The sequence below is a fragment of the Pleurodeles waltl genome, chromosome 1_2 (assembly GCF_031143425.1).
Source record: "Pleurodeles waltl isolate 20211129_DDA chromosome 1_2, aPleWal1.hap1.20221129, whole genome shotgun sequence".
Lineage (NCBI taxonomy): Eukaryota > Metazoa > Chordata > Amphibia > Caudata > Salamandridae > Pleurodeles > Pleurodeles waltl.
In genome coordinates this window covers 662,721,665-662,743,884 of record NC_090437.1, presented here as the reverse complement: position 1 = coordinate 662,743,884, position 22,220 = coordinate 662,721,665, and the positions used below count along the sequence as shown (strand labels likewise).

General features: G+C 42.5%; 1 protein-coding gene across 1 annotated transcript in view; it reads left to right on the top strand.

Moving 5' to 3' along the window:
• LOC138302725 (dentin sialophosphoprotein-like) overlaps nt 1-22,220 on the top strand; it is a 471,849-nt gene that overhangs the window by 364,148 nt on the left and 85,481 nt on the right. Inside the window, exon 7 of the mRNA XM_069242597.1 lies at nt 7,397-7,675. Coding sequence (XP_069098698.1) covers nt 7,397-7,675 — 279 coding nt within the window. The remainder of the gene's footprint in view (nt 1-7,396; nt 7,676-22,220) is intronic.

Below are 22,220 nucleotides of genomic sequence, written 5' to 3'. Positions count from 1 at the left end.
TTGAGGTGTGGCGATTCTAAGGTTGGAGGGGGATACGAATTGAAATTTTAATGAATTTGACAGAAAGTTAGGCCACTAAAGAAGTAGAGTAAAGTGCCTTTCCAGGATAAGTAAGGGGAAGGCTTGTTCCAAGAGAAAAATATTTTTGGCAGAGTTCCAGTAGAAGTACTCCTGCGGATTGTCTGTCCTTCATGAGTAAAATCCACTGGAAATGCCCCCATGCATAGGAGGGAGAGTATCCTCTAGAATGTGCATTGTTGTGAAAAAACAGATCAAAAGCAAGTTTGCTTTGGTTTGTATACCAGGCACTGTAGTGGCAATAGAGCTTCACGTGTGGGTATCAGTAGGTTGAGGGAACAAAGCAGCAGATGCAACTCTACTCACCAGGATGCCCGCAAACAAGGAAGAACATGTTCCCCATTCTAAGAGATAACACATTCATCAAATCTAAAGAAATAACTAAATCAAGCGATAGTTTATGGGTGTAACTCCTTTTAATAGACTCTTTCTTCGGATCTGTTCAACTAAACCACTATATCAACCTTAGCACTTGGCACGCATGGAACTTTTTTTCTTAACTCCATATCTCGTTATCTAGATGATATGTTGTGAGTCGATATTGTGAGGGTGCAGTAGTTTAACACGTGAATTATGCCTGTTTGTTTGCCCTTCTAAATTAAATCCAGTGCCCTGGAGCAAATGGAAACCTTCTTGCATAATGAATAGAAATGTGTATGAACATTATTTGCACAAGTTCGTAAACCTTAGTCACCCTCAGTCATTGTCAGTTCTCTGAAACCCACATGAGTTACATCTATGCTATATAAAAAAACTACCAGTAATACAAATGGAGGTTGGTTGCTGTCAGGAGAGAACAGCAAGGGCAACCCCTTTCCTCACCTCTTATTTCTCTCCTGTTATATGGTCTCCAGGGCACGACTAGAGGGAATACCCTTGGTTTTCCACCAGAGCAGATTCCTAGAAGTTGTTCCTAGCCATCAGCATGTAGACAGTGGCCGTCAAAATGTATTCTGGGAAGAAAGAACGTTATACCTTTGCCAGAAGCTCCTTTGAGCAGGGAAAAACTCTCCCCTTCTGATTGGATGGATTTTTAAACTGAGAATGCAGTAACTTTCATTGGCAGTGGGCTGCTATCCTGCTTACAGGATTGGACATACATACTGGAGTTACACTCCAACTCAAGGAACACTTTCTTCAAGACAGACCTATGTGTACACTACATAGTGCTTCTAGAATATGGAGCTCACTGAGGTCCAGATCCATGGAATAAGAAACAAGCCCAAAGGACCCTCTGGTGTGCTGCTATGTTGCTTTAGCATTTCAAGCAAGCGTGTTAAACAATCCTTCCACAAACTTGTTTACTGTAATTAACAGGCCTGTAAATCTTTTATTATTGTGTCACATTTGCTGAGCATTCAAAGACTGAGAGCAAAATTCAGGCACTGTCAGTGGTTGTCACGAGAGCTGCATTGTGACCATATGCGCCACCACTGGTCATTAGATATCTGTTGGTCAACATTTAGTCTCAGTCATCAGACCATTTACGATGATGATTCACCAAGAGCATAATGAGTAATTTACACGCCTCCTCTACCTCATTTCTGTTTACCTGTAAGCAAGCCCCAAACTAGACTGGCTCTTAGTACTTAGGTAATGTACAGTTTCGCAGCGCTCTCGGCACCAGGCCAGCCCTAGTCCGGTCTGGCCCTAATGCTTCTCATTAGCTCTGGGCCTCGCCTCGCAGGCTTGGAAGGCGTGACCCACTAGTGCTGGCTGCAGAGACATCCTGCGCGGGCTCCCACGCTTCATCCCCGCTGTTACACTTCTGCAGCTCATCCGGCTTTATGAAGGACGAATGGCCATCGGTGCCGGACATTTATTGGGCTGTTGTGACTTGCTTGGCCTGCTGTGCAGGGAGCTGTTTCGACAGCTCTTCATTTTTATACTAACGAAATCTACACAGCCGATTGACACATACCTGTTCCAGTTAAACATCTGCTGCTGGGTTACCCTAAATCTAATCTCTTCTGGCACAGCTGCATTGGAGAGGCACAGTAAATGTACTTAACTTCAAAGCTCCATAATTCCATTCAGAATAGCCTCATGTTCTCCCTGCCAATAAATAAAAGGAAAAACGCTCCTATTCGGGGTGTGTTAGCCTGTGAAAGCAAACACTTTATACCCATTGATCGATTCCCCTGTTGATGTTCTTGCGTATCAAGTGTACTACTTGCAAAGCTTCACGTTATCTAGTCCTGTAATTTCTTGCAGGCTTCCGTATATCTGTGTATAAGTTGCCTTTATTTTATTGTTCTGATGCTTTTTGTGTCAACTGCTGTGATGCCCTAGGCCTAGCTTGCGCTTAATAAAACCATAGAGATGTAAATTGAAAGTGCCGGCCAGGAAAGCCTTTAAACCCACCTGCTCTTCACGTGCCTCTCTCGTGCATCACCTAGAAAACCTGGTTAGTGCCTGGCTTTTCTGTTGCTGAGGAGGCGTTTTAGTTTTGGATTTTGAGTGTGAAGCAGTAAAAAAAAACAAATTCTTATAATATGCCTAGAGTTACTTTGGGTCCTTCCCTTAACACCATTGGATTTCTCCCACCAGCACCTAGATAGCCACCTCCCTCGCCCAATGTACAGTGATCATGAGATGGCAAATGTAAAATGCCTTTTTCAAAGCTACAGGCAGAGCAGAGCTGCACTGATCTCGACTAGCAAATGTTCTCAATTGATACATTAAATAAGTTCATTAAAAACATAGCTCAATTGCTTTTCCAAGCAAGAGTGAATTGGACACTGGCCTACATAATAGAGCTGTTAGAGAAGGCTTGGTCAAAGTTTGGCTAGTTAGGAGCCATATTTTAGGGCTCTTCCTAATCCTAAATACCGTTCTGACAAATGTATTTAATGGAACCAGTTGCTGGTGTAAAGGTTGTTATACAATAGGGAGATGAAACAGGTGGGTTTGTGCTTTTCAGTACCACGAGAGTGGGTTGTAGCTATAGTTTAAAGAATTGTGGTGGCCTGCCTTCTCTTTCTGGGTATTAGGTTGTGTGTCAACAGGATGCTTGTGCTTTTCAATTGTCTGTTTCGCACATGAAGTGTGGGAGTGGAAAATAAAACTGACAGAGCAGAAATTAATGAGCACAAAAGCACCAGTATATACTTTTATGTCACTTACTAATCACATGCCTGTCGGCTCGAAGCTCACTTGGAAAGGCCCCAGCTCACTGCCATATCTGGAATTCTTCAAGAAGTTGAAAATTGACAACATGCAACACTGAAACAGAGCTAACAGTGATGATAGGGAATGAGGAGAGACATATATACAGATAGTACAATTTCTTAAATTGAAACCAGGCAACCATTTTTCGTGATCAAACTATGTTTAGGCCCAGTTTATATAGCAAAAAGAGGATGTAAATGGAGTACATGGTTGCAAGGGGGGAAAAGTGAGAACGCTAAGGGCTTCAAAGCGACCTGGTACTACATCTACGACTGGAAGGTGGCCTCATTAGGCCTTCTTGACTCACCCACGAGACTTGGGAGAGCAGTCAAGGCCTAGCTCAAGTGAGGTGATGAAAGGTTGATCTGTGTACAGTACAGGGGTTTTCAACTGTTTCAATAAAGATTTGAATATGTTTATAGTAGACAGGTTTCAAAACACAACACAGAATGCAATACTTAGTGAATACCATGAAAAAAATCGGAGAACCTGGCTCTGCATTCTATGTATGGTGTGAACAATTTATCAAAGCTCTAATGTTTATGACGTTGTAATATTTGGGTCGAAACAACAGAAAGACAAACGATTGAAGGAAAGCAGTACTGAAAATACTAAATGTTGCAGACGTGTTCACACATGTTAATGTTTGCAAACAATGTTTGAAACACACCGGATTCTGTCACAAAGGGGAGAACACAAACTTCCCATCGAAATAGTTACTGGGTAGCATTTAGTGAAATGTAAGGTCTTCAACCCTAGAGGTTTGCAGACATCTATCTGAGCACAAAAACAAGCAAGAGCAACAATAGAATTAGAATGAAACAATAAAGTGAGGTGACAACGCACGTGGGCATTCATTGAAAGATGAAACACTCTGGTTTCGAGCAATCAGTGCAAACCCAGAGACACTCATAGCTCACAACAGACCATGAGGTTAGCCAACTGGATGCTGAACCATTCCATATAGCAGGTTCAAAGTACAGCAAAACCAAGAAAAATAAGTACAGAAGGAGTTTTCACACCAAACACAAGTGCTACTCCTCTCACTAGCATTATCTAATAGCCAATCCCTCCACAGCCCGCCAACATCTATGGTGAAGCGGTTGAAGTGTTGCAACAGATGGTTGTCAACTTCTGTAGTCACCGTGGTCATTCCAAGAGAAGTTATAGATCCTAAATTGGAATATACACAGATTCCTAAAAAGAGTCTGGAGAAAGCACTTTCCTATGGTTGGATTACAGAGAATGCAAAACCGTTTCTCCTACGAACACTGTCCAGAATACTAGTGATATATTCTACTTCAAAAACATAATGATCGTATTGACCCAACTGGAGGGCCAATAATCTTAGCAATAGGTTCCCTGCAAGAACCACTTGGACAGTACACAGAAAAACAGATGTTCAGAACATTGTGAAAGCGACACAGACACATGCAAGATAGGACACACTTCCTGAACAAACTAAATTACATTGCGATCAAAAATGTAGATGAAATCTAGTTGTGCATGATGAAAGTAACATCTTTATACAGCTCCCAAAATAGATTGGACGCTATAGAACTGTACTTATTGAGAACGAAAGAATTAGGAGTTATTTCTATTTGAACTTGTGAAGTTGATAAGTTACCACAATTATTTTCCATGCCTTTGGGAAGTTTTAGTTAACTGGAACCACAATGTATTAGCTGGCTGCTCTAGCTTATGCCAACACCTTCAATTAATGATGTAAGAAAAGTGGGCCCAAAATAAGGCAGGGAGAATATTATATGTTCTGTGACCCACACCCTCGTCACAAGCCGCCTGGACTACGGAAACACCCTTTACGCAGGAACCACCACAAAACTCCAGAAACGTCTTCAGCGAATACAAAACGCCTTTGCTCACCTCATCCTCGACATACCCCGCAACAGCCACATCTCCGCCCACCTGAGACACCTGCACTGCGTACCCATCAACAAAAGGATCACCTTCAGGCTCCTCACCCACGCACACAAAGCCCTCCACAACAAAGGACCCAAATACCTCAACCGTCGCCTCAGTTTCTACACGCCCACCCGTCAACTTCGCTCCGCCAGCCTCGCACTCGCCGCCGTCCCTCGCATCCGCCGCACAACGGCAGGTGGGAAATCCTTCTCCTACCTGGCAGCCAAGACTTGGAAATCCCTCCCCGCCAACCTCAGTACCACCCAGGACCACCTCGCATTCCGGAGGCAGCTTAAGACCTGGCTCTTCGAGCAGCAGTAACCCCCTCCCCTAGCGCCTTGAGACCCTCACGGGTGAGTAGCGCGCTTTCTAAATATTATTGATTGATTGATTGATATGTTATGTAGATTTGTGGAAAGCAAAATCACCTATGAGGGTATACTGGTGCTGAGCAGGTGTGACTGTAGACACACCTGGAGGATAGTGGGACTACTCAAAAAGCCAGGTCTTCAGATTCTTGCGAAATGTAAGAAGTCAAGGGGAGGCTCTTGTGTATAGGAGCAGATCATTCCATGCTTTAGGAGCAATGTAGGATAAGGCTTGGATCTGCTTTTCCTGTATGCATGGGATTTGTGCAAGTAGGACTACAGGTGAGTGGAGGTGCGTGGAAGGTTTGTGAAAGCAGATGAGACTGCTGAGGTATGCTGGCCAGTTTTTTGTAGTGCCTTGAAAGTGTGGGTGAGAAGTGTAAATTGTGTTTGTTTGGGTATGGGTAACTAGAAGAACTCCTTCAGATGTGGTGTATTGTGAGTGAGGAATGGGAGGCTGAGAGTGATTCTGGGTTACCAAACATCAGCTTCCCTAAACTAAATAAAAAAAAGTGGAGAGGTCTGCACCTAGAGAGAAAATATGCTGTATACTTACCTCCAACATTAAAAGTCAGAAAAACTCTTCTTTTTGTTTTTCGGCTCTCTTTCCCACATGCTAATTGTATGGCATGCTTCATCTTCATCTTTCCCACACGCTAATTGTATGGCATGCTTCATCTTCACAATCATCAACACCTGGTGAAGCTCTTAACACTAGGTAGGCTCAACCCCACCTTTGGAGGGAGCAAACAGATTCTTACTTGGTCTATAGTGACAGCAGGATACACTAAGCGGGTATCTCAGGGAAAAAGTTAAAATGACCTATGGGTGATACTCACCTGAACTTTGGCTTAGTCTGATGAGGTAAGTATGATGCCGGAGCCCACATTACCTGTAACTAACTAAGGGGTAGAAATCTTATAAGGTCAGTAGAAACAACATTGCAAGCCACCAGCACTTGCAGACATAGGGCCTGATTTAGCTTTCTGCAGATGGGTTTCTCTGTCACAGACATGACAGATGTCCCATCCACATTACAAACGCATTATATCCAATAGTACTTGTAATACAGTGAACAGAATATCTGTAACGTTTGTAACAGTAGTATCCATTCGCTGAACTCTAAATCAGACCCTTAGTCCTAGTGAGGAGGAACAAGGTTTTCAATGTCAATAAAGTCCACACAGGACACACTCCAAAAGAAGATCAATGAGCTGCAGTTTATAGTCTCTAAGGTAAATGGCCGGGAAGATAGTCAATTAAATTCTAGTGCTTCTCACAGTTCAAAGGTTCTGCCAACCAGGCTGGGGCACAATTTACCCTTTCAGAGGCAAGGAGTTGTACTTTAATGTAGAAGCTATTGGTACACCATCCAAGGGGTTACTCTGGCATGGAAATGTGTGTGTATGCTTCAGGCTTAGTTAGAAATTAAAGAACAGCAAAGGAAGCAGAAGCGAAGGATGGGGGGATCATCTATGTACACCATTCAACTTCTGTTTTGTGAACACCAATCTAACACAAATGAATATGTCAATGGGGAGCTACACTTAACTCTAATGTTTCTGAATAATTCCTGGATCTCACCCTGCCTTTTGATCATGCTATGAGGGGCCAACAAAGCAGAAATGCCAGCATTCATCAGTGAATGTTTACCACATTTTTTTTTGTCTTCGTTATGTGGAGGACCTCCATGATAACTGACCGCAGGAAGGTGTAGAGCACCTTCTAGAACACGTTTTGTCTGCCTCTTGGTTTCAAATGATTTTCCATGGACTTTGCACAGTATATAGTTTGCCATTTAAAAAAAGATAGTGTATGTCTAGACATGTGACCCAGACTTTATTTTATTCCTTTAGATGCACCTGAAGGTGACGTGAACAGTACAGCCAGCACGGTCCCCAAGGATGATGAGCCTGATAGATTGAGCCAGGACTCCTCTCAGGCATCTTTGCTTCCACCTGGGACTGGAAACCTAAAGACACAAGAGACAGACCAGTCTGAGGATGGCAGTGGTGTTCCATCCTCAGGATCATCTGTGGAAAGCCCCAGCGGACAACCAAATGAGAATAACAGCAATAGCAACAAGTGGGCCATTTATCAGCTAACGACTGATGAGAGAGATCCCTTTATGAGAGGTGATGTAAAGTAATACGTATTTTATAGTAACTCTACTCAGAAAGCATAATGTTGTTATGACCTAGTTTATGATAGATTTTACCATGTACTTTGTTTGTTATGTAAATATTTATAAACTGGCTGGTTCGAATTATGTGAAGCCACATTGCAATCATTTGAGCAAGACACACCTCTTTATCCTGTGACTTTAATCATTTTACTGAAACATTAATGCAGGTATCAGCAGTGAGGATTGTTTCCTTTTTTGGATTTTCTTTACTATGCAATCAGTGCTGTCAAAACCAAGAGGCTGATTCAAAAATGCGAATGAAATATATCCACCAGTTGTTGGCCTTACTATCCACAAAGCTCAATTTAGTATGTATTGGGAATCAACACAAGTCAGAGATTTCCAAGCACGCTTTTACTTCTCCACCCTTCCTGCCATGGATTATTTGCAGCTTCAAAGCCTACAGTTCACAAAATGGCATCTTTTATTACTGCAAAAGTGCTATTAGCTATGTACTAGGTTACTCTGTGAGTTTCACGAGTCTTTCCGGCTTGCAAAGTAACTATTGTATCCCCTTCCAAATCAAAACAGTTGGTGGCATGAAATGGACATCTCCCTCCTATTTGAAATTCACATACAATGTATTAATGATTTGTGACTACAATTAAGGTCACAAACCCTTGACCAGATACCAACACCTGACTTGAAAAGGTATCTTATTCACGAAGGGGAAGCTGAGAATAGTTAAAGAGACCACTACCTGCTCCACTGATGTCTTCCATACTGGGAAACATTGTTTAAAAAAAAAAAAAAGATACTTTTCCTTTAAAGGACACATACTGTAAAAAAACATCGAGGTATGGAATAGAACAAACAGAGGGAGGTTTGCTATCTTCTGCAGGCCTCCTTCCATTTTAATTGCAGGAAATTGCAGGAGGTTGCACAATGGCTATTGCCTAATTTGTGTTCATGAGGCAGGAGGTTTTGCGACCTCCTATAAATATCTATTTTATTAGTCAACTGACTATTATATCAGCCGAATTAAACATCAAAGTTCCGTTGAAAGCCAGGTCCACAAATAAGACAGATATTAGTCCAGCAGGGAAAGATATAGCAGCTCTCTTACCCTCGCCCCTGTTGAAAACGGAGGTATCATGTTAATGTTTCTTTGCCTTGTTTTGTGACAGGGGCCACCTTTACTCTACATAGGGGAAACCTATGAGTGTCCTATGCCTTCTCTATAGATGGAAAACAATAAGCAATCAAGATGAAATGGAACATATGACGTGGTCTGAAGGCTTTTTCTCCTGCGTCCTTAAATATCCTCATTAAGTCAGGCATGCCTGGAGTCCCTTCCTGGCAGACCACTGGATATTACTTTTGGTGATAGCCAAGTGATAAGCAGAGTCATCAACTTGACAAAGAAGTGAGATGTTACCCAGTGCCTATTTTACTGGACAGAGTTGGTAGCCCTAATGAGGAGCAATCTGCAAAGTATCGGCCCTTTACTGCCACACAAATGTTACTGGGTCTGGGCTCCACTCCGATTGTACTTCATTTTCTGCTCCTAAATGCCCTGTGAAGATGCTTTTGAAACCATGATGACCCAAGGGAATCTGCCTCTTGGTGACTCAGTTATGGCCTAGCGCCAGTCCACCCAGCCCTTGGATCAATTTATCCTACAAGAGAGATTCACAAATGATTTGACTGCTCAATTTCCTTCCCATGCCACACATTTGAGATGTGATGGGGCTCTCAATTTCATGACTTCAGACAAATTATAATGTTCCAAAACACACTTACCTCTCTCACATTCAGACTATCTCCCGATGGCTCTCACCCAAACATGCACCTAGAGGCATGGCCTCTTGTCTAGATCCAGGGCACACATAACGAATTACTTTTTCTTTCCTTTCTGAAAAAATGGATTCCTTGAACCTCCTAGTCACACTAGCTATAGCATCCCTGGATAGGTCCCACAAGTGCAGACTTGACAAGTGTTAGATCTAGTATCCATGCATTTTCTTTCCAGATTCTCCTGTTAAAAAGGAGAAAGATCTCTAAATGCATTTATCCCTTGATCTGTTATTTGTTGTTATTCAGCAAGAACAATTTGCCCATTTGACATAGAAATGCTTTACAATTAGGGTGAATATGATCTTTGGCAGTATTGAAAGGCATCATTAAAGTGTCATTCAGAACATGAACCAAAGTTGAGGTGGCGGAGTCGAAGACTTTAGAGAATATGGACAGTTGAAGTGGAGCTTTGGCTGTTTTGGGAGGTAGTTAAAATATGAAGAGGGTATTCATTCCACTTTGATCTGATGTTTCTTAAAGAAATCTCTCAAGGTCAAATATTCCCCAAAATTGCAATTGACCTCTATGTTAGTCATGACTATATAAGCATCTGGTGATGCGCTTCATGGTGTGTTGTGTTAAGCTAAACAAATGCAACACTAATACACAATCACATAGCGCCTCAGCAGTTTACAATTCTAACACTTATTAAAAGTTAGACTCCCAATATTTATAAATCTATCATGCACCTTTTTGATTACCGGTAATAACATGTATAGTGTAAATCAAGAAAGGCAGAGCTCCGAGCCGTTAACTTTTCTGTCACGCTGAACTCCTGTGGCAACTTTAGAACAGGCATTTGTATTGCTAACATAAACACCACGTATTGCAAAGAAGAACCTCTTTCGGATACAGGTCACCTCTAGAACACGCCGAGCCTGTGGTGGTAGGTACTTAGATATTTCAAAACAGTAGGTGTGACTGGCTTCGGGACTGGCCCACAGAAAATGCATGACTTTATAATTTACAGCCACACACCCAGGTTTTTAGTACATCATCCCAAAATCTTTACAAGTAAATCTACAAATTCTTTCCTGCTTATATCGAAGCCTAAGTTGGTTTATTTTCTGATTTATAGTTCGGCATAAACTATACATTTTATTTTTCTCATCTCTACCGGGTTTTTTTCAGGTGGAGAAATCTCTTTTACCAACCCCCCACCCCTTAAAAAAGTCTGTTTTTGAAAACCCATCATATCCTTTCTGGCACTAAGTGTCAAATCAGATAAATAAACACTCATCTGCACATCCGATCGAGATGTTGCAAATTCTTTTTGCGGTATTGTGAAAGCAGAAGTTGGGACATCTGCACTGTCTCAATTAACTGTTTATATATTGATTTGCCTGGCTTGTTTAAAATGTGGATGTCATACTATTTGTGCACAAATAAGCGTTATCAATTACAAACCCCAAGTCTACTAGCCAGTTCATTTGGCACCTAGGATCCATTGACACTTGCATACCAATGTGTAGGAGTTAATCTCATGGGTGGGTTATCAATGGGCAGACCAGTGTGTGCTTTACCTCTTCTGTTAGTGAGCATTCATAAACTCTTGTCTGAACCTATCCTGCATTGAGGTGATCATAGATTTAAACCAGTCAAGGGCTGGAGTAAATCCCTTTCCGAGATGTAAACTGAAAAGGCACTCTCATGATCTTTATTGAGATATATGTGAAGAGGTCTCACCGCTTGAAATTAGTTTTTTCTCTGTGAAGAAAAACAAAGAAAAAATGCTATTGCACAGTGGCACTTCCTTTCCCCAAGTAGAATTGTACATACAAATTCGCATTGTAGAAATGCTACAGCAATGCAAGTGACATGACTTTCCCAGAACTTTCTTCTCACTTCTGGATACAATCTCAGCCTTTATCAATACTAGATCTCGTTATGTCTCAATAGAACTATCTCTTAAGCATCATAAATGTCCACCATGGATGTACAGGATGTTTATTTTCTTCCCAATAGTCACCCTCCTCTATCATGGTGGCCATTTTGTGGGTGGTTTTATATCCTGGTTAGAACTACTGCATGTAAGTGTAGAGTGACGAACTATGGTACTTTTCACTCCTCTGGGCTGCTTGTGGGAACTCTCTCTTGTACACAAGTCCCTCTCAGTACCATTGTATGTAATCTGCATCCACCTGAATTAACACCATCACATTGGTTACATTTGCATGTCTTGATTTTAGTAAAGTATACGTGGGTTTATAGCAAAAATTGTTTATCATGAGCATTACACGTCTACTCACCTTTTTAATAGTTCCCTAGCGTTCTTGAAACATGTGTTCTGACAAAACACGCCTGCTGCCTTAATATTCTTATACCGACTACGGTATTTTTTAGATGTTATCAACTGTAAACAAATTATGACTTGTTTTATTATATGTACACTGATCGTTGTTTACTACTTCTTGCAATATTTGCTGGTAACCGTGTTAATTGACCAGTGACACGATGCCCAAATTCACTGTCTAGATTTGTGCTTATAAAGTCTGGCAAAACGTTTTTTGGGGCAACTGAAGTTTGCAAATGAGTAACCTGCAAGCAGCAGGTGGTCCTTATATTTAGTACCTCCAATAATAGAATACTCTCTGAATACACTAGGATTGGTGGTCAGATACATGATACATAGTCCAAAGCTACTTTCTTCGAAATAGTTACTCTACACAGGCCACTGGAAAGAACGCCCGGTTTAGCGTTTGTGTCGCCCGATGTGACGATAATTTTTGGCGCCCCTCCCTTATGAACTCTTCCTTGAACTCCCTCACTGCCACCAGGACAAGGTGCCCTGATCTCTGCACACCTCCTCTATCACATTTCATTTGTTTTAAAGCACTGGTAAAGGCTGGCTTTACTAATAAGAATGTATATGTACCCAAACAAATCCTTTTTCAGCAACATTAGGAATAGACAATGAAAGAATGAGATCAAAAACATAATATATTAACCTATTTTATGCAGTTTGCATGCATCTCTTTGATGACAGTTCGTAAGGGTTGTATCTTATGGACTGCAGTAAGAAAAGGATTTGTATGACAAAAGTAATAATCCACTGAATCTGTGATCCGCACAGTATGTGTTCTTTGCAGCAGGCATATTTACCCTCTGTGCTACTTTATGCGAGTCAGAACTACCACTAGACAAAACTCTGATCTTCCTCTCTAGCAAGAACATTAGTCACAATAGTTATCCTGGCATTTTTATTGCTGCCTGAAATCTATACGCACAAGAAACTCTGCAGCAGGTGTTTTTTAAATTGCAAGTAATTGCTAAACACAGAGCTCCCTCTTAGGTCAGCGTCCCCTCCTCAGGTCAGCGTCCAGTGCCGTTCCACCATTCTCACTGCCCTAAAGCCGGCTCTGACTGGACGTATACTGGGGCGGAGAACCAGTTTATGCTGCAGGGTTGATTAAATTATGTGACAAAGAAAGGCAAATGATGCAGCATAATAAAGCACATTTTGTAGCACTGTACTCCACTATTTTTTTATTTTTTGCTCTTGCCTGCGTGAGCTTGTGTTTTGTAATGGGCTTGGAACCCGCCCATTGCTTACAATTTGTTGACATAATTGGTGGTCTTCTTTGCTGCCTTGAAATGGGGCAGTGCGTGGAATGTGTCACTTCCTTTTCTTTCTGTGGCGCAGGGGCCAAACACAGATCCTTGATTAGTGGTCCTCCCTTGCCCATCAGCTGCTTGTGTTGTGACTCGGGTACTATTACTTGTGAAAAAAAGCACTATGATGCGGTCAGCGCAGGCCCTGTCATAGTGCCTTTTTGTTTTACCTTCTCCACCATTCCTTGTTTCTTCTAACCTAACAACCGCCCTCCAGTTCCTGGTTCTTCCCTATTTCCCACCTGCCCTGTCTCTGCTAATTCTCCTGAGAGAAGAAAAAAAAGAGCTATGAGTGTCTACCCTCGTCCACAATCCTGTGGTTTTAGCCATTCTTATTTTATGTTTAGGTTCGTTTTCTATAAATAACACAATCCTTTTATGTTTTTTACACTTCACCGTCTGATGCATATCAATGTGCCTTACTCTCCCTTTGTCCCCATTTGATACTCATTTCCTCTTGCCGGCTGAAGCTTGTCTGTGTCGTGCAAACCCGTCTCTTCCCTGGACCCTTCTCTCACACCACCATTGGCTAGCTGCCTTAGACTTGGAGAAATTTTGAGCAGACCTCCAAAATCTCAATTATTTACAGAGATACCATGCATCGGACTGCACTGAGAAGGACACTGCTCTGCAGTCGTCATGTGGGACCAGAAATGTCCCCAACCTGCCTCCTGCAACTTGTGGGAGTGCTTTGTAAGGACACACAATTAAGCTTTATTGTTGTATCTGAAGTGCAAACGTTTCAACAGGTTTCTTAAGCTGAATACCTTGCTTGCCTGTGGCATATTGTCTTCCTAGGGAAGTTGGGGTGATTTGAACTGAATGTCAGTCTGGGGCATTTTGCCCCCACGAGTTTCTTGAGATCTACGAGTTGTTAGGAAGAAATGAACCTTTATAGCAGGGGTGTGTACTTCTGAGGTGTACTGCTTCTTTAAAGGCTTTTTTAGATAACCTGCAGATATCAAGGCATGCAGAAGTGGTAGGCTATTATGTAGACTGCCGAATCAATGGCACATTTGCATGATACACATTGGAATTGAGGGACAGCATTTCATATTAGTGATCTACCTAATAATAAGGTTGTGACTAGTTATGTTTCTACATTTTTCTGAAAGATAAATTGAGAAATGTGGGCACAGCCAGACACATTTTGAGCACAATCTCACATTTTGAGGATAATGTCTTGCAGTCATGTTAGTTGTTAAAAACATGGCCATACCACGATTCTTACAGTAGCAAAAGAGCAATTATTTAAATGGAGGATGACAGAGGGACAAGGGTGTGCCTTTTGGGATCCTCATGAATCGAAAGTTGTATTAGGACATTTTTGCTTCTGCTGCAGCCCTAGCAATGAGTCACTAAAATTCTTGAAAAATTCGGTAAGTCTTTGAATATTTAAATATTACTAACTAGTTTGAATACACTTGTTGGAATGTGCCTCCATTCAAGGGTGAATCCACCATTTTCCACAATTTTGTATCAAAATCTCTCTTCTGGGTGCCTAATGCTAGGTGCGTTTTGAGACCAGTTAGTTTGAGTGAATGTCAGAAGTTAGTAACAAAAAAAACATTTACTAGAATAAATGCAAAACATGCCTCTTGTCAATTTTGGGGCAAGCCTAGTCTATTTTTTAATGGGCAGTTATGAATTATTTCAAAGTGAAACCCTCCTGAGAGCGGCCGAGAGGGTGTAAAAAAATCTACAATTTTCAAAACTCAAAAACAACACTTAATATAGGATGCAACAGCACTTCACAAACAAACACCACAAATGAATGAATGTTCTACTAACTACCAACGCAAAAGAGATCAAAGTATCATCATCATAAAAGCAGATTCATATTCACGTCTATAAAATGCTTGACAAAAGACACATACACTGGGATGTGAACACCAAATGGAGATTCATGCAGAACTCTGGTGTAAGGTTTTTGTGAACACTTACAAAATATACATATACCTACAAATTTGACTGTCACACTAAAAAGCTTTGAGTCACCTTAATCGTACATCATTCTAACTACCTAAAGTCTAATTGTAAGGAGAAATTGTTAGGAGAAACATTCTGAAGCTGCATACAAAAAGATGCACATTTTTGTTTTGTGTTTCTAGAATGTAATAAAGTGGCTACTTATATATAACAAATTAAACATATTACAAATGACTCATGAAAAAAGTGTACCTCTCACCCATTGTCACAAAAAACACACACAGTGCTAGGTCTAACAGTAAGAAAGAATAACTATTTCACTGCTAGGCCTTTTCCCCCTAGAATTCTAAGCCCTTTTTTTGGCTAACTTTTTTTCTTTACATAAGGCATCCACGTCAAATTTGCATGATTTCTGTCCGAAATACTGGGGACTCTAAACGTTCCCAGGGTTTGTGGGTTCCACTAGAAGGGACCGAGAAAATAGGCAAAATATAGCTAAATTCTGTTGTTTGGGGGCAAAATAAGAAGAAAATGATTCACAAAAATGTTTTTCCCTAAAAATGATATCAACAAAAGGTTTGCTGTGCACCAGTCATCACCTTCCTGGCTTTCAGGCGCATGCACAGCTGAATCTAAAAGCATTTTTTTCAGAGAAGTAACCCATTTTTCCTAATTTTTATGTGTTCAACCAACTTCAAGTTTGTGGTGGAAGCCAGGATGAAGAGAATGAATGATTCTGGAAAGCTATAGCTTTCTGAGAAGAAGACATAATTCCGAGTTCATTAAGGGGTCCTTTGTGAAGCCACATCAAGGTTTTCCCAAACAAACTAACTGTTGAAATAAAAAATATTGAAAATGAGTATGAAGAGACAGCCATTCGTAACTTCATGTCACAGTGGCCAATTCACAAAAGCCATATACCATTAAGTCTGCTAGCACCTACTGGTTGTGGGGATAAATACGGTTTGTAGGTTTCCCAAGAACATGAGGTACCCAGAGTCTACAACTGAACTGCACCTTACAATTATTTTTTATTATGCACCGGGTATGGAGAAATTCATATGGTAAACGATAAAGAATGAGAGATGGGTGTCGAAGAAACCTATGTATTTCTGAAATAGACATCAGATACATAATTTAGGAGCAGTGGTTATTTGTACATCTCTGAATTTGTGTGTACCCATATGAGCATGTGATTCAGAGGGCTTTTTTCAAAATGCCTTCTTTCTTACACTCCGGATTACATTTAGATGGATCAAATGCAGAGAAATAGAATTGATAATAATAAATGTTCTACTATTCTGTATTCCCGCATGCCTCCTGATATAAATGATACTTCACTTTTGTGAGTATGCTGAGTGTCTGCAGCAGGAAAGGGACAAAAACACAACATGGACACATCAATTTTGTTTCCACTGAAAGCAGACCCTTTTTTCAATGTGGGTAGCTGTGGATTTTGGGCCTTAGCTCAAGGGGTAGCTAAGGAAATCTAGAAAACCTGTACATATTTTAAAACTAGACACCTAGAGGAATCCAGGGTAGAGGCACTTGCATGACTCCCACCAGCTTTGTTTACCCAGAATACCTTGTAAACTTCTAACCTTGACTAAAACACACCTTTCCTCATATTTCTGTGTAGATCTGTGAGGGAAACTTCTGGAATCTGTGGGGAGACACAAATTTCCTACCACTCAGCATTCCCCCAAGTCTCCCAGTAGGGCTAATACCCGCTACAGTAAAGGCCCCAAAACGCCACGGAAAACTGACCCTTTTTTTATTGTGGCTAGCTGTCGATTTTGGGTCCTAGCCGAGCCAGCACCTGGAGAAAACTAGCAAACCTGCACATTCTTCAAAGCTAGACACTTGGGAAAACCCAGGGTGATGTGACTTCCATGACTCTCATGAGGTTTTCTCATCCAGGAGCCCTTACAAACCTCAGAATTTGACTTACAAAACACATTTTCACCACATTTCTGTGATGGAAAGTTCTGGAATCTGCATGGAGCAACAAATGTCCTACCACATACCATTGCCCCAAGTCTCCAAATAAAAATGGTACCTCACTAGTATGGGTAGACCATGTGCCCACAAACAGAAAGGTCCCAAAATGCAATGCGGAGACATCAACATTTCGGTTACAAAATTGATCTGATTTGTCAATGAGGGTAACAGCATTTGTCTTTGCCAGAGATCGATACTCACCCAGTGAAACTTACCAAACGCAGACATTTCTGAAAACAAAACACACAGGGCAGTCCAGAGTGGTGTGCCTTGCATATATCACACAAGATTTTCATATCCACAAAGCCTTGTAAACCTCAAACTTTGCCTAAAATCACGTATTTTCCTTGCATTTTACGCACTGTAAATATATGGAATCAGCAGGAATAAAAAATAGGTCTACCAACCAGTGTTCCTCCACTTGTCCTGATGAAAATGCTACCCCCAATGTGTGGCTGGGCATAGTGCCCGCGACATGCACACATCAATCCAAGATCAATGGGAGTCTCACAGAGCAACTCTCATTGACCCTGGTTTGCACTATTTGAATAAACGAGAATCAAATAGAAACACACTATTTAAAAACCTCTATTATGACACTTGTGAAGAAAAAACTATAGAATAGATATTGGTGTGAATGTAGCAGAGGTAACAACAGTCTTGGCTGCCATTTGTGAAAGTTATCAGTATCTTGGCTACATTTTGTATGAATGTTTTTAAGCACTTTAAGGGCAGATATGAAGATGTTTCAGCATCAGCTCTGGTGTAAGTTCCCCTTACAAAACAGGTGCTTATATTGAGCTAGGCGGCTGCTGTGTGTCTCCCGAAGAATATGAAGATTTTTGAGTTCTGAAGGCAATTCATATTCATTTTCTTGGAATTGAGGTGAAATTGCAGTTAAACAGGGGCCACAGCTACTGGGGACATTGATGTTTTCTTATTACTTGCTATAAGTGCTGAATAGAAACCTGCTCTCATTAGTTCAGGAGGCAACTCAGGGCAGGTTACCTGGACCAAAGTAGACTACAGGGTTCCTTTTCTGCACTGGTACTAAGGCCTAGAAATGGGTTTCCAAATCATTAAGAGAACACTGCTACAGTGTAAAAGTATACTGAGCTTGCTCATCTCACTATGAAATTAATATATAAGATCTATTGTGAGATGTATTGCTCCTCCTGGCATCTGACCCTTATCTGTAAATGTATCTCTGAAACCTAATTGCAGGATTAACATTCTGGGTCTCCGACCAGGTGCTCACTAGATAAGGCAAAAGCCTAGAGTGTCGTACCAAAGTAATACTGGTGTTTCAGACTCTCCATAGAGGAGATAGAATGAATGATTCAGGTTATATTTTACTGACCAGTCCTTGACAGTCTGCAAACAGAATATTATTTACCTAATTTGGCTGATATATATGAGGAAAATCGTGATGATGAAATGAATAGACTGACATTTTAAATGAATGGTAAGTCATTCATTTTTTTTAAATATGTTTATTGAGTTTTAAATGTTTACACACTTAGAATTACAAAGTTACAATGTTGCACCGCCCCACCTGTACTTCCGGTTGGGGGCATTCACGACAGGATACTCTTTATGAACATAAACAATACTCGTACATCTACATTAACACACTGAAATCCCACCACCTTACATACAGCAGCTCTGGGTCTATTCTTACTGCGATTTGTCCTATTAGTTACCACGTAACTTGGGTGAGCGTATTTATTGGCGCTAGTGGGTCTATCTCTGATAATACTTGTTGATTATGATGCGGGGAGAGGGGGGGGGACCCGTGTCTGTTTTGGGACTTGTGTGTGGCTCAGTGGTGCACTTTATTTGCCTGAGGCTGGTACATGTATACATTCCTCTGCGGACCCCTGTTGTTGCTTGTGTTGGTTTCACTGATATGGGAGGGCGGGGGGGGGGGTTCTCTTTGCCTTGTCTTGTGTTCCGGGTTTGGTTACTTGTTCTGGCTTTTCAACATTATCTGGTAGTTCTGTGCCTACCCGGCTTCTCTGTCTATGTCATGGCGGTCTTTCATCATTTTTAGCAGCTAGCCGGGTGATTAGTGTTTCCCAGGTTCCCTCCCCTGTGTGATTCTGTCCCGCACGTGCAAGTTTACTAATTACCAGGACCTCTGTCCTGGACCAGCACAGCAGTGAGGAGCGCCAGGCCTTCAGGTCGGGTGCCCTGGGGGCCTTCCAGTTCAAAGCTATCAGTCTTTTGTATAACACAAATGCGAGGTCTGCAAACTTATGTAGGTGTCAGTGTTTCTTTTCTCTGGCTCTCAGCCCTAGTAAACAGGATTTGGGGTCTGCTGCTAATGTCAGACCTGGTATTTCCGCTACCTCTTCTGTCAAGCCCCTCCATTCCCTGAGTGTGTGGGCGCATTCCCACACCATGTGATAGAAATGCGCTCCTGAGGCGCCACACCGCGGGCAGTTCGATGTCGACCCAGGAAACATGCGACTGATCCTGGCTGGGGATAGGTAAGTTTGATGTGCATAGTTGAATTGTGTATAGCGAAACCTGAAGTTTCTGGACACCGCCCTTACGTGGTTGAGGGCTTTCAGCCACTCCTCTTGCGTTATCTGGTCGGTGAGAACTGCGTTCCACCTATCCCTTGGCCTCGCCTGATTGAGCTCGGAGGGCTTGTTCAGAGTTTTGTACATATTCAATACTATTTTTGTTTGACTATCGAAATTCAGCATGTGATGAAGTGTAGGAGACCACTCAGGTTCCGCTTCACCCATATCCCACGTCCTTTGGATCAGGTGGGTGATTGCGTGGTAAGACAGGAATTGTCCGGGGTTCACTGCCGTTGAATCCTGGATAGCCCTAAATGTCATCAGTTTCCCGTCTTCAAAGCAATCCCCAACCGTCGTAATACCGGCCTCTGTCCAAGTCTTAAGTGCATGTGAGCCCACTGTTTCCACGCAGCCTGGGAGCAATTCTGATGTTAGGAGTGGTGAGTATGGGAGTGCTTTATGGTCTTTTTGTATGTATTTTGCCAGCATAATTGCGCCACCTCTGTAAGCGGATTGCCAGGGGTCCTCTTAGTCCTACTCATTAACCATGTGGTGAGCGGGGACCCCTCCAGCCTCGCTAGAAGCCACTTGGACTCCGCTTGTGCTGGCCTGTGCAACCAGTTCAATATCCATTGTAATTGTGCAGCTGCATAATACAGTTCGAAGTTAGGGGTGCCCAGTCCGCCCGCCACTAGCGGGCACTGTAGGGTGGCAAGTGCAACCCTTGCCCTGCCACCTCCCCATATCAGTTGCACTAACACTGTGTTCAGACCTTTAAAAAACTCCTGGGGATCCAGATGGGCAGCGCCGCAAAGTAGTATAATAACCTAGGCAGCAGCAGCATGTTTGCCACCGCCACCCTGCCCAGGGGTGACAGTGGGAGTTTAGTCCAGAAACTTAGTGACCCCCTCATGGACGTCAGTGCCCTCCCTAAGTTCCCGTATCTGAGGTCTTCTTTTTTGTGGTATATATGTACCCCCAAGTATTTTAATGTGTCGAAGCACCATTTCAAACGGCCGGTCGTGACATTCTCTTGTCTTGTCGGGGACCATTTGGTTAGCGGAAATATGCATGATTTGTCCCAATTTACCACCAACCCGAGAGGTCCCCGTACTCAGTCAACAGAGACATCACCCGAGGGATCATCTCAGTCCCTTTTCGCAGATATATTAACGCATCATCTGCGTACAGCGATATGCCATGATACAGACCGCTCCTGTCTACCCCCCAGCTCCTCTGTGCAGCCTGAATGCGGATGGCCAGCAGCTCCACTGCCATGGCGAACAGCAGGGGGGACAGTGGGCAACCCTGTCTTGTGCCCCTTGTGATTGGGAAACTATCTGATATAACCCCGCCTGTTTTCACCCCGGCGTGTGGTTTGGTGTACAGTGTCTGTACCCACTGTATGAAATTCGGCCCTATTCCCATGCATTGCATTGTGGCGAATAGGAAGTCCCACTCCAGAGTGTCAAATGCCTTCTCAATGTCAAGTGATAGTACCACCTCATCATGAGCCTCTGGGGGGGTATCCCCCATTACTCCCAGGAGTCTGCGGATATTTAAGGAAGTGTTGCGCTTTGGGATAAAGCCGTTTTGGTCTTCATGTATCACTGTATGCATTAGCGGGCAAGCCTATTAGCGAGAATCTTGCCTAAGATTTTGCAGTCTAGGTTCAGGAGTGATAATGGTCTGTAGGATTTAACATCAGTGGGGTCTCAGCCTTCTTTAGGGAGGACCACCACCATAGCCTCTCTCATTGTGGGTGGTAGAATTTTGCTGAACCATGCCTCTTCAAACACTTTCATCAAGTGTGTTTTCAGGTGCAGCGAGCATGTGGAATAGTATTCTATGGGGAGTCCGTCTGTGCCTGGGGCTTTATTCCTGGGCATCTGCATCACTGCCCTGTCAATTTCCTCCATTGTGAATGGGGCATCTAGTTGCTGCCTGTCTGCTAGCGATATTTGTGTCATTGGGGAGTCCTCCAGAAAGGACCTCAGTTGCTGGGGAGTGCACGTAGTTCGTTTGGTATATAACTTAGTATAGTACTCCCTGAAGACCCCATTAATTTCATCCTGCGTAGTGAGCATTTTACCTGCGTACCCTTTTATAGACCAGATCGGGGAATGTTGCCGATTCTCACGGAGAAGCCATGCTAGCATCCTGCCTGCCCTGTCTCCCTCCGCATGTAGTCGCATTAAGCGATACTTGTGATCATGTTTTTGGAGGCGGTCGTCTGCTTCGTTGTATTTTGTGCGAGCCTCTTTCATGTTGAGTAAGGAATCGCTTTGTTTGCCACCGCTTTTTCCAAGTCCCCTATTTCCTTTTCTAGTTTATTTATTTCCGAATGCAGCGTGCACCTGATTACCCAGCTAGTTGAGATACAGTACCCCCTTACTACGACCTTGTGTGCCTCCCATTCTAGTGCTCTGGAAGTGGTTGATTCCTTGTTTATTTCCCAGTATTGTTTCACTGCAGCATTTAATCCCTCTCTGAACGCTTGGTCCTGTAGGGACTCCCCCTGCATCCGCCAGGTAGGGATCTGCGAGCGTCTCCTGCCCCAGTTCAGCGTTATTCGTAGTGGGGAATGGTCAGATAGTGTTTTAGCCAGATTTTCTGCCTTATCTG